We start from the raw sequence: 16,359 nt of genomic DNA on the forward strand, positions 1-16,359 counted from the left end.
TGAAAACAGATCTATCAAACATGGGTCTGTATTGAAATGTTCCAGAGAATTCTACCTCAAAATATTTCTCCTTGATATTTGGGTTTTGTGTGAGATAGGAATTTAGGGGATACAGAAAAAGAAAACTAGATTGAGTCTCAAAAGAGAAGCACCCATGAACTTTTGGAATGCAGGAGATACCCATGAGCCTTTGAGGTGCAGAAATTGCCCATGAACTCTTGCCACTCATGAGCTATCCAGACTGTGCACTTGGCCTGTGCTCTTGATCCATGTCCTTGCTTACACAAAATAACATTAGGGCAATGTGCAAAGATAAGGGAATTGGTGCAAAGTTGTGTAACTGCTCCACCTCTAATCTCTCCCCTAGAAACTGTCCCTGTATGAATGGACCCCTGTTATAGCCAGAGATTGCTGCTTCTCTCTCTGGAGATGGCCTACATTCTCCTTTGAATGTGTGTTCCTTGCTTTATTCCATAAGCTTCTCACTTTTGAGAAAGCCCACATCGTTTCTTGAATGTGCCATGCTTCCTTTGTCTGTGTCTCTGACTGGCACATGCTGAAATTCTTTGCCATCGTGTAAGCCAAGAACCCTACTAGTCCTGAGTGGAGGTTACCTTTTTTGAAACTCCTTGAACCTCTGATGATATTTGAAGTTTAAGACAATTGAAAGCTCTTTACCAAACAGACCAATATCAATTGAGGAAATAGAAGAAACCATAAAAAGACTACCAACTAAGAAAAGCCCAGGACCGGATGGGTATACAGCAGAATTTTACAAAACCTTTAAAGAGGAACTAATACCAATACTTTTCAAGCTACTTCAGGAAATAGAAAAAGAGGGAGAACTTCCAAATTCATTCTATGAGGCCAACATCACCCTGATACCTAAACCAGACAAAGACACTTCAAAGAAAGAAAACTACAGACCAATATCTCTAATGAACCTAGATGCAAAAATCCTCAATAAAATTCTGGCGAATCGGATACAAAAACATATCAAAAAAATTGTGCACCATGATCAAGTAGGATTCATCCCTGGGATGCAAGGCTGGTTCAATATACGGAAATCAATAAATGTTATTCACCACATCAATAGACTTCAAAATAAGAACCATATGATCATCTCGATAGATGCGGAAAAAGCATTCGACAAAGTACAGCATCCCTTTATGTTCAAAACTCTAGAAAAACTAGGGATAACAGGAACATACCTCAATATTGTAAAAGCAATCTATGCTAAGCCTCAGGCTAGCATCATTCTGAATGGAGAAAAACTGAAGGCATTCCCTCTAAAATCTGGAACAAGACAGGGATGCCCTCTCTCTCCACTTCTGTTCAACATAGTTCTCGAAACACTGGCCAGAGCAATTAGACAGACGAAAGAAATTAAAGGCATAAAAATAGGAAAAGAAGAACTTAAATTATCACTATTTGCAGATGATATGATTCTATACCTAGCAGACCCAAAAGGCTCTACAAAGAAACTATTAGAGCTAATAAATGAATTCAGCAAAGTGGCAGGATATAAAATCAACATGCATAAATCAAAGGCATTCCTGTATATCAGCGACAAATCTTCTGAAATGGAAATGAAGAAAACCACCCCATTCACAATATCCTCAAAAAAAAAAAAAAATACTTGGGAATCAACCTAACAAAAGAGGTGAAAGACTTATACAATGAAAACTACAGAACCCTAAAGAGAGAAATAGAAGAAGATCTTAGAAGATGGAAAAATATACCCTGTTCATGGCTAGGCAGAACTAACATCATCAAAATGGCGATATTACCAAAAGTTCTCTATAGGTTTAATGCAATGCCAATCAAAATCCCAACGGCATTTCTTGTAGAAATAGAGAAAGCAATCATGAAATTCATATGGAAAAATAAAAGACCCAGAATAGCAAAAACAATGCTAAGCAGGAAGTGTGAATCAGGCGGTATAGCGATACCAGACTTCAAACTATACTACAGAGCAATAGTAACAAAAACAGCATGGTACTGGTACCAAAACAGGCGGGTGGACCAATGGTACAGAATAGAGGACACAGAAACCAATCCTCAAAACTACAACTATCTTATATTTGATAAAGGGGCTAAAAGCATGCAATGGAGGAAGGATAGCATCTTCAACAAATGGTGCTGGGAAAACTGGAAATCCATATGCAACAAAATGAAACTGAATCCCTTTCTCTCGCCATGCACAAAAGTGAATTCAAAATGGATCAAGGAGCTTGATATCAAATCAGAGACATGCCGTCTGATAGAAGAAAAAGTTGGCTACGATCTACATTCTGTGGGGTCGGGCTCCAAATTCCTCAATAGGACACCCATACCACAAAAGTTAATAACTAGAATCAACAAATGGGACTTACTCAAACTAAAAAGTTTTTTTCTCAGCAAAAGAAACAATAAGAGAGGTAAATAGGGAGCCTACATCCTGGGAACAAATCTTTACTCCTCACACTTCAGATAGAGCCCTAATATCCAGAGTATACAAAGAACTCAAAAAATTAAACAATAAGAAAACGAATAACCCAGTCAACAAATGGGCCAAGGACCTGAACAGACACTTCTCAGAGGAGGACATACAGTCAATCAACAAGTACATGAAAAAATGCTCACCATCTCTAGCTGTCAGAGAAATGCAAATCAAAACCACCCTAAGATACCATCTCACTCCAGTAAGATTGGCAGCCATTATGAAGTCAAACAACAACAAGTGCTGGCGAGGATGTGGGGAAAAGGGTACACTTGTACATTGCTGGTGGGACTGCAGATTGGTGCAGCCAATTTGGAAAGCAGTATGGAGATTTCTTGGAAAGCTGGGAATGGAGCCACCATTTGACCCAGCTATTCCCCTTCTTGGTCTATTCCCTAAAGACCTAAAAAGAGCATGCTACAGGGACACTGCTACATCGATGTTCATAGCAGCACAATTCACAATAGCAAGACTGTGGAACCAACCTAGATGCCCTTCAATAGACGAATGGATAAAAAAAATGTGGCATTTATACACAATGGAGTATTACTCTGCATTAAAAAATGACAAAATCATAGAATTTACAGGGAAATGGATGGCATTAGAGCAGATTATGCTAAGTGAAGCTAGCCAATCCCTAAAAAACAAATGCCAAATGTCTTCTTTGATATAAGGAGAGTAACTAAGATCAGAGTAGGGACGAAGAGCAGGAGAAGAAGATTAACATTTAACAGGGATGAGAGGTGGGAGGGAAAGGGAGAGAGAAGGGAAATTGCATGGAAATGGAAGGAGACCCTCAGGGTTATACAGTGGAGGGGGTAGAGAGAGAGGAGGGGAGGGGAGGGGAGAGGTGGGGAGGGGGGAGGGGGGAGGATGGGAAAGGCAGCGGAGCACAACAGACACTAGTATGGCAATATGTAAATCAATGGATGTGTAACTGATGTGATTCTGCAATCTGTGTATGGGGTGAAGGTGGGAGTTCATAACCCACTTGAATCAAAGTGTGGAATACGATATGTCAAGAAATTTGTAATGTTTTGAACAATCAACAATAAAAAAAAAAAGAAGTACATGGTATAACTAAAATTTTATCTATACCCATATAGGTACACAATTGTCACCTTCCTTTTCATTATGTACTTACTACAAAAAGCTCAAAAATAAAAATTCAAGAAAAATTTAGCTTGTCCAGCACAGACCTCTCAAGTGATTCCCTCGGCTGTCTGACCTTAGAGGATCCAACCAGGCAATGTGCTCCTTTTTCTAAGATTTATCTTCAACCAAAGATTGACAGTGGAATTAAATGGAAAGGTAGAGAGGAATGGCAGTATGCCCTTTTTAGGACAGTGATATCATTCTAGCTGTTGTATCAGTTCTTCTCCCCACTTTTAATATTATTCCCTACTTTTTCATCCACATTGCTTTATAATATGTCCAACAACTTTATGTCAATCACCTTTTATGCTGTGTGAGTGAAGGTGGCCTAATAGGACTTTCTGGTCCTTGGGATAAGCCAGTCTGACTGCATGTTATCTCCAGCACATAGGACCAGATTGGAAATGTACAGCAAAGGCTTAACCAACACCTACTCTGTAAAGTGATTTTTCTTTTTTCTTTTTTTTTTTTTTTGGTACCAGAGATTCAGAAACACTCAACCACTGAACCACATCCCCAGCCCTATTTTGTATTTTGCATAGAGACATGGTCTCACTGAGTTGCTTAGTGCATTGTTTTGGCTAAGGCTGGCTTTGAATTCGTGATCCTCCTGTCTCAGTCTCCTGAGCCACTGGGATTGCAGGTGTGCAGCAACATGCCCAGCTGTAAAGTGATTTTTTAAAAAGCATACCAAAATTGCACAGAAAAAGCTTATTTATATTTTGTTATACTCACAAAGATTTGTCTCCACCTGGGGGTCCCATGATGGCATTGAGGCCAGGTTTCATGATCCCACTGGAAACACACACACAAAAAATGACTCATTATTCCATTTTAACACAAAAAATGACCCATTGTTTCATTTCATTCTCTATTACTTTGTAGTCTGCACTGAATACACTCAAGAAAGTCTGATGAAATAGCAAACAGTAAACAAGTACCAAATCAAAGAGAAAAAAATAGAATTGATGATTAATAGAAGTTCAGTATACAAAAGATGTCAGTCCTAGGCAATACCTACAAGAAAGATGGCTAGGTTCCTCTAAAATCCTTTCATTTATTCTCTAAGTCACTTATCCCTTTTGGAAAATGACACATCTAAAAAATTCCTTGAAATTGTCCTGGGAATATAGATCAGTTGCAGAGACAGCAGTTAGCATGCAGGAGGCCATGGGCTCCATCCCCAGCAACAACATCAAAAGTTCCTTGAAATAAGTAACAGATTCTCTCCAGTAAAGTCAGTGCCTCCCAGCACAGTGTAGAAGTACATGAGAGCTTCTGAGAATTGTTCAATGATTAGTATCTTCCACTGACCTCATTTGCTACCTAGCTAGCCCTAAACAATCCATCAAACACTGACTTGGAGACTATGAGAAGTAGTGATGTCACTGCTAATCTCTCATCAGACAAAAACCCAACATATCTTAAGTAGAAATGAAAAGCTAGAATGGAGCACTCCAGAGGATAAGAAAGCATCACAGGTGCTTAACACTAACGAAAAGTCTCAACAATTAGAAAAGGAAACACACCCTCACCATAGATCAGCTCCTTCTTTGTTAAGTGTCCAAGAGCTCATTTTAGAATTGGAATCATCACTTATCAGGTGATGTCGTTTAAGGACATCCAGGCATAAGTAAATTTCCTACAGAGGCATGAGGGTAGTGAATATTCAGATGGAGTAGGAAGAAGGAAAAAAAATTATAGCAGAGCCACTGTGGGTACACAGGCATGATGAAACAGAGGCCTCATTTAGCCCATTCAGAATGCTGGTGTCTACATCTAGTCTTCCTTTAAAATTGTACAGAGGTAAAGATGTATTCTACATAGAAAACAGTATTTATTCCACATGCAAGATCAAAGCTGACAGCTACTTCATTCTCAGATGATGATTCCCACAGAGGTTATAAATTTCCCAGCACAACTTCCACACAGTGCTCACATCCAAGAGGGCCTTAGCATTCATTTACTTGTGGCACCTGATCTGTCACCATTATACTATGACTTGCTGGAAACTAACGTGAAATGCACCTTTCACTTTGCTCACTAACTGAGGAACCTCTCACTGAAACATCAGAGACAATGAGAATTCCATAACCCTGGAACAAACTGTAACAGGAATATCACTTATTCTTTAGTAGCCTTTCACCTCCCAATGGGAAGACATAGCAATGACTGGGAAATGTCAAAGTGGGTTCTCTTGTAACACTTAGTGCATCTTTTTATTTTTTTATTAATAGCTACCTAGCCTCTGCTTCTGAAATGACCAAACAAGTTTGAGATTTACTAAGGTTTCACTTCCAGAAGAGTTTTCCAGATATTTAAAAATATTATTATAATGTTTTTAGTGATGAATTCAATATCTTTATTTATTTATTTTTATGTGGAGCTAAGGATCAAACCCAGTGCTTCACACATGCTAGGCAAGTGCTCTATCACTGAGCCACAACCCCAGCCTGAGTTTTCCAGATTTTTGTAATACCTAGTCAAATAAAGACCAAGTAATCCTGAATTATTTCTGAATTAAACTGAACTTGGATGGGTTAAGACGAATAAATTTGCTTGCTTTGACACTAAACTCTAGCGTTAACAGAAAACAATGATGTACAATCACAAATGCAAGGGTTCCAAAGTAGAACAGTGGCTAATTCCACCTCCATGACACAACACAACATTAAGTGTGTATGATGTACAGACAAGACACTCTTCCATGACATGGGATAGAGCTGAGAATGAAACAAACAAACAAACAAAAAAAGTAGAAAAACAAAAAGAAAAAGATTCTATCCCTCTCAGAGTTGATATTCTATCCAAGGAAACAGCAACACTACAGCAGGTCACCCGTGTCTTCATAAACAGTGGTTTGAGACAGAACCACACTTGTTGGGTTATATAGTATCTATAGTTGTTTCCATGCTACAAAAGCAGAATTTATTTTCAACCCAGTTGAATGCCCCAAAAAGTTCAAAATAATTTATTATTTGGCCCTTCAGAGAACGTGTTTTGCTGGTCTCTGTTCTAGTGTAAGTTCCACAATTCCCTGGTCTCCCCACCCTACCCTCTGCCCCCAAGCCTTCCCTGTACTGGAGATTGAGCCCAGGACCTTGCACATGCTAGGCATGAGCTCTACCACTGATGGGTGCTGTGGCCCATGCCTCCCAAGTACTTGGGAAGATGAGGTAGGAGGATAGCATATTTGAGGCCACCTGGGAAACTTAGCAATACACTGTCTCTAAATAAAAAGGGTTGGGTACATAGCTGGATAGTAAAGTGATTGCATAGCATGCACAAGGCCCTGACTTTGATCCACAGAAAAAAAGAGAAGGAAATAAATGAAGAAGGGAAGGAAGGAAGGAGGAAGAAAGGAAGGAAGGGAGGGAGGGAGGAGAAAGGGAAGGAGGGAGGGAAGAAAGATAGTCATGGCTCACTGTTGTTTATTGCTTTATGGTGTTTGTATATATTGATTCTCCTTATTATACTGTGAAGAGATTGTGAACAAGAACTGTGTCACGCTGTCACTATTTTATCCTTCGTCCATCTCCCATAATAAGTAACATACTGAATTATAAATGTGTGAAATAAAACTCTCCTTAAGGATTCCTGTCACATCCATTACATTTTAATGAACAGTGATTAATTCTTTGGTTTTGTTTTGTTTGTGGAAAAGAGGTGTCAAGGACATTCTTGGAGCATATCCCACCTCCCTATACACATGCTCACTCAACATATCCATTTTCTCAAATTCCATGATCTTAAAACTTTCAATTTAGGGTTACAAGTTGACATTGTACTTTTTAATCCTTCTATCATGCCAGAATAACACAGTAAAAATGCTCTAGTTTTGTGCAACCATTAGACTATAAAATTTCTGAGAACAAAATCTCATTCAATTGGAATTGGTGCATTAATGAGAACTCATAGTTTTTAATCTATACAGAGAATTATAGAAAAGTATAGATGGAAAACTCCCAAGGTGCTGTGGGAGCAATCACTCCACCCACCACTCCTTTTACCCCTCTTGGCCAGATCCATGTGCATGTGCGCACACAGACGCAGTTTTTTTTTTTTTTAAACAATGTTATAAATGTATGTGTATACATGTGTGTGTGTGTACATGCATACATATATTCTCTAGGTCTGTTCATTTAGAAAACCTAGGAGCAATGACACACCAATAGCAATGAGCATTCTAAACACTCAGATGTTGGTTTGTAAATACCATCCTCCACAGGAATGAACAGCAGCTGGCCCCAGGTCTGGCAAGGTAATTATACTGTGAGCCTGGAAATTCTGTGGGGTCTCATTCATGCTAGGCAAGCTCTCTACTTTTGAACTACATCCACAGCCACTTTTAAATTTTCTTTTGAGTCATGCTATCTCTAAGCTGCCAGGTTGTCTACAAACATGTGATCCCCCTGCCTCAGCCTACCGAGTAGGTGAAATTTCAAGTCTTACCAACATGCACATTAGAGTCTGGAACTTCTAGCAGTGCTAAGGAAGTCCTCAAATAATTAGAGGATAAGTCAAAATAAAAAAGGACAAAGGGAACTCACTTGGAAAGATTTTCCACTGACCAAACCAGGAATAATAGGTGTATCAAGATAAATAACCATAACCATGCATTGGTATTGAATGCTGTTGAATGAAGTAGGAATCCATGAGTCAGTACAATAAATGAAAGAAAGGACCATGAATGAAACTATGTCCCTACTAGAATGAAAACTATGAGATGATAAAATAAAAAAAATTACTACCACTGTGTTGCTGATCCAGACAGCACCCACAAATGGGAACTGAAGCTGGTGAGTTGCAGCTCAATGAGGAGCAGGATTCTGAAACATTGTCAGAGCATCTGCCCTCATAATACTAATAATGTCCAAAGAGGAAAATGGCGGCATTATGGTGAAGTTTGCAGACAGCAACACAGCCAGGTGATAAATATTACCATCACCAGGAGGGGATGGGACAAAAAATACCAGATTGTATGAGCCTGCAGAGACATGATGTGGTGGCCAGTCAGCTATGTGAGGAGCAAGGTGATGGGCAGCCCTGAGGACCCCTCCTTCCTTCATTCTGAGGCTATATTTCCCCTCAGCTATTGCCAGAAAACAACTGGTGATTATACATAAAAGAGTCCTTCTTTTTGCAAACTAATTAAGAAGGAGTTAGGGGTGAAGGAGCATCACATGAACAGCCTGCTCTCAAATGATTGCCAAAAAAACTAATGGCGATGAGTAAGGAAAGAGACACAGGGAGGGGAGCAAATGCAGTGCAGTGTGGACAGTAGGAAAGCACTAGATGATGACCTCCTCCTTTGCCAAGAAGTACACCATTCAGGCACACTCAAGGTGAACCTTGATTAGAGGAGACGGTGCGTGGAGGTGCTAGCTAGAACATATAAGCACACAGTGTGCACTTTACAGCTATTCAAACCTGCCCGTATTCAATTCCTGTTACTTTCTGCCTCTTTCACCACAAAATCTGAAGTACCAACATTTTCTTGATTATGTTTCACAAAATGCTCTCAACTGTTCATTAGTCAATTCTATTGATTCATGCAGCTAAAAATGACAGTTTTGCATCCACTATTATTCTCCTAGTCAGAATGTAACCAACACAAGAAAGAGACAGGAAGACATGATGCCAGGTGTAGAGCATGGAGAGAGTTCCAATCTGCACAGTGCTCCGGGCCTCAGCTCAGTCATCATTCAGATCCTGATATTTTGCTCTCACCCACATGCAAACATATTTGATCCTCAACATTTCCTTGCCTCTGAGGAAGATGGCTGCTACTAACACAGAAGATCACAGTCACATACAAAATATCAAGAAAATAGGACAAACATCTGATTCCATATAGGTTCATGCCCACACCAGATTAAAGGCCTCTTGTAAACCCCTGCCCCTGCCTTGGAGACTCCCCCCCAAAAAGTTGCTCACTTGCTCTAGGAATAACGATTTTATTTTTAAATAAATAAACAGAAAATACTTGTATGTTGTGCTGTCTGAGCAAAACAAAATTCACTTCCAGTCACTGTGGAAGGAAATTATAGCCTCTGTTCTCTAGAAATGAGAAAAACATTAACAACCCAATATCTAGCATATGCAATTTAATTGAGATACCTGACAGTGAGAAAGTTTTACAGACATGCTCCTTTCTCTCCACACTTTAGTTCCCACTTCAAAACTAAATGACACATTGTTTGGTTTCTCAAACACAGGAAGGAATAATTTTTACAAAGAATTTGTCAGTTCCTTTCAAAGTTAAACATACTTAACAAGTGATCCAATCATTTCAGTCTTTAGTTTATCCAAAAGGAAAGAAAGCATGTGTCTACATGTCTCTACAAAGACTTATATACAAATGTTCACAGCAGCTTATTGGTTATAGGCAAAGCCTGTGAGGTTCATGGTAGGTCAATTAAGTGATTTTTTTAAAAAGTTCATGCACATACCTGATATTCGATAGTATTTCTTTCTCAACTGTTCTTCGTCGCAGTAGAGAGCCTCTCTTCTCTAGCCCTCTATAGCAGATGTTATGAAAACTCAACACAGCTCCTTGGGTAATTGTCTCCCCATCAGTAGAGATCATCTCAGGAAGGCCATTGGTGTGTCTTCGTAGCATTGGGATAACAACCTGGTCATTATTAGAAGACATCTTCAGAGATTTTGCCTTCTGTAGAGAAAAAAGCAATAGTAAGTTGATTGTCTACATAAACGAGATTGTAAACCCTAGATAACAATACAATTAAAGCAAGACTGTTTTAAACTGTGCTGCAGTGAATAGATTCCTTACCAAAGAACAGCCCACACCACTGTGATAAGAACAACCTTAGAGCCTAAAATGGCAGGAAGACACTATGAACACCTGCATTCCAATCAGATGTCAAGTAAGTTCCTAATAAGAGTTCAGAGTAGGAAAAGTACTCAAAACACAAAGTAGGAAAAAGAGGTAAAGGTTAGACTTGTCTGTCCTGAAAGGCATATGACAACACAACTTTCTTTCAGGGACAGCCTGCATGTACCCCTGCATTTTTTCTTTAATTTTAAAGTTTGTAACATTTTTATTACCAAACAGGACAGAACCAAGCTGTCAGTGACAGGAGGAATTTCTCTGAACATATGGTTCCAAACTTTACATCTCTGCGTGTTATGGACCTTCAATCAACCAGGCAGATGTGATGGTGAGGATACAGATATCAAATGTGTCTCAAAGGCCATGTACTTGAAAGTGTGATGGCCTGTGGTGCTAGTGGAGGTGGGGCCTGGCTGAAGGAGGAAGGTCACTAGAGGTGTATTATAGAGAGGTGTATCTTGTTCCTGGCTCCTTCTCTACTCTTTCATTCTGACTTACATGAAGTGATCAGTTTGCTTTCTCAATGTCCTTCTGATATGATTTTTCTATCCCACTGCAATCCTAAAAGTAATGGAGCTAGCTGACCATGGAATGAAACCTCTGAAACCACGAGCCAAAATAATCTTTCCTCCTCTAGGTTGAATTTCTCAGGTATTTTGTCACAGCAATGGAAATCTTAATAACACCGTATACTCCAAAATTATTTATGTTTACCTAATCATTTCCTTATAAGAAAACATTTAAATTCTAGAAAGATTTAAAATTAAGTATGCAAATGACAAAGTCAAACCAATATTTAAGCAGCTCCAAACTTTAAAGCAAAAACCTGAATATTAAGTGTATCAATGAATTTTTAAATGCTTCATTAAACAACTGAAAAAGGGCCCCTGAGAGATTTAATTAGAGTAAGACATTATGCTGAATTAAGTTCATGGAACTAAGTTCTATTTTTAAGAGCCAAATTCATCAATACATTATGCTGAATTAAGTTCATGGAACTAAGTTCTATTTTTAAGAGCCAAATTCATCAATGAAGTATGTTCTCTGTGCTAATCATGGAATAGCTGATCCAAACAAATCTTCCTTGGGAACAAAACAAAAGTAAAAAACATGAGAAGTGGCAACATAACAATAGTCCACTTCATGCTCTGAATATAAACCTCACTGCTCTGCCACTGGTGGCTTATTTTAAAACTGACAATTTTTTCCTTCTTCTTGTCCCTCTCACTTTCCCTAACTTAGAAGTTCTAACTCGATTTCCGTCCTAGGCCACACTATCTGTCCTTTTGCTCACTGAGCACAGGAATGTAGGAATCCAGACTTCTGGGTTAGCACCAGTAGATGTAAGAAATGGCTCTCTCAAGGCAAAGAATAAAGTGTATTCCTACTAGGACACATCTGGAGTTCAGCCTTTGCATTTCTTTCCACATTTTTTATTGTTGCATTATAGTTGTACACAATGGTGGGATTTGTTGTTACATATCTGTATATGCAAACAATACTAAAATATAATATAATTTGACCACAATTACTCCCCATTACCTCCTCACTCCCTCACTGCCTCCCCTGCCTTCCCTTTTTTCGACTGACCTCCCTTTGATTTCATGAGATCCACTTCCTTTCTTTTCCCTTTTCCTTTCTAGCTTCCTCATATGAGTTTAACTTATTTTGCTTATTATAATGGTTTTTAGTTTCATCCATATTCTTGCAAAGGACATAATTTAATTTTTCCCTATGGTAAAATAAAACTCCATTGTGTATATATATATATATATATATATATATATATATATATATATATATATACCACATTACACTTAGGATGGTTCCAGTTTGACTATTGTAATTATACTGTTATAAACATGGATATGCAAGATAAGATATGCAAGATATTAATTCTTCAAGATAAATTTTGAGGACTTGTATTGTTGGGTCATATGGTGGTTCCATGCCTAGTCTTTTGAGGAGCCTTTATAATGATTTCCATAGTGGGATATACTAATTTACCACACTACCAACAGTATAAAAGTGTTTTTTTTTTTTCTCTGCATCTTATCATTCATTATTATTTGTATTCATAGTGATTACCATTCTGTTGGTGTGAGATGAAATCTCAGGGTAGTTTTGATTGGCATTTCCCTAATTCCTAATGATGTTAAACATATTTTCATATATTTGTTAGCCATTCATATTTCTTCTTTTAGTAGTGTCTGTCTGATTCACTTGCCCATTTATTAACTGGGTTATTTGTTTATTTGGTGTAAGGGTTTGAATTATTTGTATATTAATCCTCTGTCTGAAGAGTAGCTAACAAAGATTTTCTACTATTCTGTGGGTTCCCTCTTCACATTCCTAATTGTTTTCTTTGCTGTACAGAAGCTTTTTAATTTGATAGCATCCCATTAAAGAACTCTTTACCTTCTTTTCTGAGCTTTAGGTGTGTTATTGAGAAAGTCATTGTGTGTCACTAAAAGCTGGAGTGTTGACTCCAGGATAGCACAGTTTTCTTTAGGAGTACCATAGTCTAATTCCTAGACCTTTGATCTATTTTGAGTTGATTTTTGTGCAGGATGAGAAATAAGGTTCCAGCTTCATTCTTCTACATAAGGATAGCCAGTTTCCCCAGCACCATTTGTTTAAAAGGCGTCTTTTCTCCAATGTGCATTTTTGGCACTTTTGTGGAGGATCAGATGACTGTAGATATGTGGATTTGTCTCTGTGTATCCTGTTATGTTCCATTGGTTTATGTATCTGTTTTTATACCAGGACCATGAAGTTTTTCTTACTATAGCTCTGTAGTATAATTTGAAGTCAGGTATTTTGATGCCACTAGTATTGCTTTTTGGCTTAAAATTGGTTTGGCTATTCCTGGGTCTTTTACTTTTTCAAATGAATTTTAAGACTGTTTTTCCTACTTGTGTGAAGAAAGTCATTGGTATTTGATGGAGACTGCATTAAATGTATATATTGATTTTGGAAGGAAGGCCATTTTAACAACGTTAATTCTGCTTATCTATGAACTTGGGAAGTCTTTATATCTTCTGAGGTTTTCTTTAATGTACTGCAATTTTTATTGTGGAGGACTTGGTAACCTTTTTGATTAGATTTATTCCTACAGGTTTTTTGTTTATTTATTTTGAAGCTATTGTAATTGGAATTTTTCCTGATTTCTTTCTCAGTAGATTTATTGTTGGAATAGAGGAAAACTATTGATTTATAAGTTGGTTTTGTAACCTGCTACTTTGTCTAATTTGTATATTAACTCTAGCAGTCTTTTGGTGGAGCTTTTGGATCTTCTAGGTATAGGATCATATCACCTGCCAACAGTGATATTTTGACTTCTTCTTTTCCCATTTTTATCCCTTTTTTTCCCTCTCTTGCCTAATTGCTCTATCTAGAATTTCTAGTACTATATTAAATAGGAGTGGTTAGAGTGAACATCCTTGTCTTGTTCCAGATTTTAATAGAAATGCTTTCAGTTTTTCCCCATTTATAGTGAGGTAGGGTTTGGATTTTTTATATATAATCCTTATGATGTTGAGATAGATTCCTTCTATCCCTAGTTTCATTAGTGTTTTTATCATGAATGGATGGCAAACTAATTTGTTTAAAGGCCTTCTCTGTACATATTGAGATGACAAAGTGAATTCTGTCCTTAATTCTATTTATATGATGAATTACAATTGTTGATTTGCATATATTAAACCATCCTTGCATTTCAAATTGCAATCAAACTAACTTTGTCGTGGTGTACAGTCTTCTTAATATGTTGTTGAATATAACTTGCTAATATTTTATTAAGTATTTTAGCATCTAAGTTCATTAGAGATATTGGTCTGTAATTTTCTCTCCTTGATGTGTCCTTATCTGGTTTTGGTATGAGTGTGAGTCTGGCTTCATAGAACAAATTTGGAATTGTTCCATCCATTCTATGGGTCATGAAATAATTTCAGGAGTATTGGCATTAGTTCTTCTTTAAAGGTTTGTTGGAAGTCAGCTGTGAATCCATCTGGTCCTGGGATTTTTTTGTTGTTGTTCTTATTGGAAAGTTTTTTTAAAATTAGTGCTTCTATTTCATTACAAGTTATTTGTCTGTTTAGGTTTTCTGTGTCCTCTTGATTCAGTTTTGGCAGATTGTATTTGTTTAGAAATGTATCCATTTCTTCTAGGTTTTTCAATTTATTGGAATATAAGTTTTCAAAATAGTCCTCATGATTCACTGGAATTCTGTGATGTCTATGATGATTTCCCCTTTTTCATCTCTAGTTTTATTAATTTGGATTTTCTCTCTTTTCCTTTTTGTTAGTTTGGTAAGGGCTTATAAATCCTGTTTATCTATTCAAAGAACCAACTCTTTGTTTCACTGATTTTTTGTATTGTTTTATATTCTCAAGTTCATTGATTTCAGTTCTAATCTTAAATATTTCCTTCCTTCTACTGGTTTTATAATTGAAGTATTCTTTTTCAAGGGTTTTGAGATGCATCATTAGGTTATTTATTTGGGATGTTTCTGATTTTATTATGCAGGCACTCATACGTATATACTTTCCTCCTAAAACTGCCTTCATAGTGTCCCAGAGGTTCTGGTATGTTGTATCACTATTGTCATTTGAGTCTAAGGATTTTGAAAATCTCCCTTGATTTCTACTACTACCTATTCATCATTCAGGAGAGTATTGTCCAAAATCCATGTGTTTACAGGGTATTGTCATGTTGATTTCCAATTTAATTCCATTATGATCTGATAAGTGTAAGGAATTATATCATTTTTATTTTTTTGTATTTGATAAGAGTTGCTTTATGGCCTAAAATACAGTCTATTTTGAAGAAAGTTTCACGAGCCACTGAAACTTTTTCAATATTTCTATCTCCTTATTGAATTTCTCATTCATATTCTACACTGGCTTCCTTAATTAATGCAGTTGTTTTTCTGTGTTTCTCTTGGAATTCACTGATCATTTCAATAATGATTCTCCTGAATTCCTTATCTGATGTGTTAGCCACTCCACTATCATTGGGATCAGTTGCCTGTAAATTATGAATTTTAGGAGGTGTTGTGTTAGCTCATTTTTTTTCATATTTCTTGTATTCCTATGTTGGGTTTTATGTGTCTGTTGGAAGGGATTTCTTTTCCACTCTTATCTGTGGGCCTTTTAGCTTTTACTTGTCCTAGAGTGTTCTAGATTGAATCCCCCCTCATAGGTATGGTATACACAGTGTTTGTGTTAAATCAACATGATTTCTGGAAAGTTTAGGGGCTGGGCCCTGTGGATCTCTGTTAGGAGTTTGGATCTCAGGAACCTCCCATGTATTCTATTCATAGAATTCAGGATTCTCCTGAATTCCTTATCTGATGTGTTAGCCACTCCAGCTGTTGCTGGATGAAATATTCTACAGATGGTCTGTTAGATTCATTTGATTTATTTTTCAAGTTCATAGAGTCTTTACTGAGTTTATGTCTGGATGACCTATCTAATGGTGAGAGAGTTGTGTTGAAATCACCCAGTATTATTGTACTAGGGTCTATCTGAGACTTCAATTTGAATAGTATTCTACTTATGTAATTGGGAGTGATTTTTATGGGTTTGCCTCTACATATGGCCTGAAATTTTTCTCCTAAGATTTTTAAAACTCTCTTCTTCTGTATGTTAGGAATTTTAATTATCATTTGTCATGGAGAGGCCCTTTTTTATCTTGTCTATGAGGTATTCTGAATGCCTCCTATAGATGAATATTTATCTGTTCTGCAGGTTTGGAAAATTTTTCTGTTATTATTTCCTCAAAGAGGTTATCCATTCCATTAGCTTGCATATCACAACCCTCCTCAATTGCAATAATTATTATATTTGGTCTCTTAACGTTGCTCACT

At 37.3% G+C, this 16,359-nt stretch overlaps 1 protein-coding gene and 1 long non-coding RNA gene across 13 annotated transcripts in view; one reads left to right on the top strand and one right to left on the bottom strand.

Annotated features, from left to right (window-relative positions):
- LOC124102595 (broad substrate specificity ATP-binding cassette transporter ABCG2) overlaps window positions 1-16,359 on the bottom strand; it is a 74,521-nt gene that overhangs the window by 39,130 nt on the left and 19,032 nt on the right. For 3 of the 4 annotated variants that reach the window (XR_006854923.2, XR_006854921.2, XR_006854922.2), the window contains exons 2-3: window positions 10,090-10,310; window positions 4,373-4,432 (exon numbers count right to left, since the gene is read on the bottom strand). Coding sequence is in view for 1 of the 4 variants with exons in the window: in XM_046459051.2 (XP_046315007.1) it covers window positions 4,373-4,432; window positions 10,090-10,292 (263 nt within the window). In the remaining 3 variants the exon portion in view is untranslated. Of the gene's footprint in view, window positions 1-4,372; window positions 4,433-10,089; window positions 10,425-16,359 lie in introns of those variants that run through there. The other variant, XM_046459051.2, reaches the window with a different exon arrangement.
- The window catches only part of LOC124102597 (uncharacterized), a 59,619-nt gene that overhangs the window by 16,063 nt on the left and 27,197 nt on the right, over window positions 1-16,359 (top strand). For 2 of the 9 annotated variants that reach the window (XR_009228160.1, XR_009228166.1), the window contains one exon: window positions 10,713-10,818. The exons of the other annotated variants lie outside the window; for them this stretch is intronic. This is a non-coding gene — a long non-coding RNA (uncharacterized LOC124102597). The remainder of the gene's footprint in view (window positions 1-10,712; window positions 10,819-16,359) is intronic. 9 annotated transcript variants of the gene reach the window in all.

This window comes from Marmota monax, unplaced genomic scaffold, assembly GCF_021218885.2.
Source record: "Marmota monax isolate L192 unplaced genomic scaffold, Marmota_monax_Labrador192_F-V1.1 WCK01_AAM20220418_F8-fsc00002, whole genome shotgun sequence".
NCBI classification, from domain to species: Eukaryota; Metazoa; Chordata; class Mammalia; order Rodentia; family Sciuridae; genus Marmota; species Marmota monax.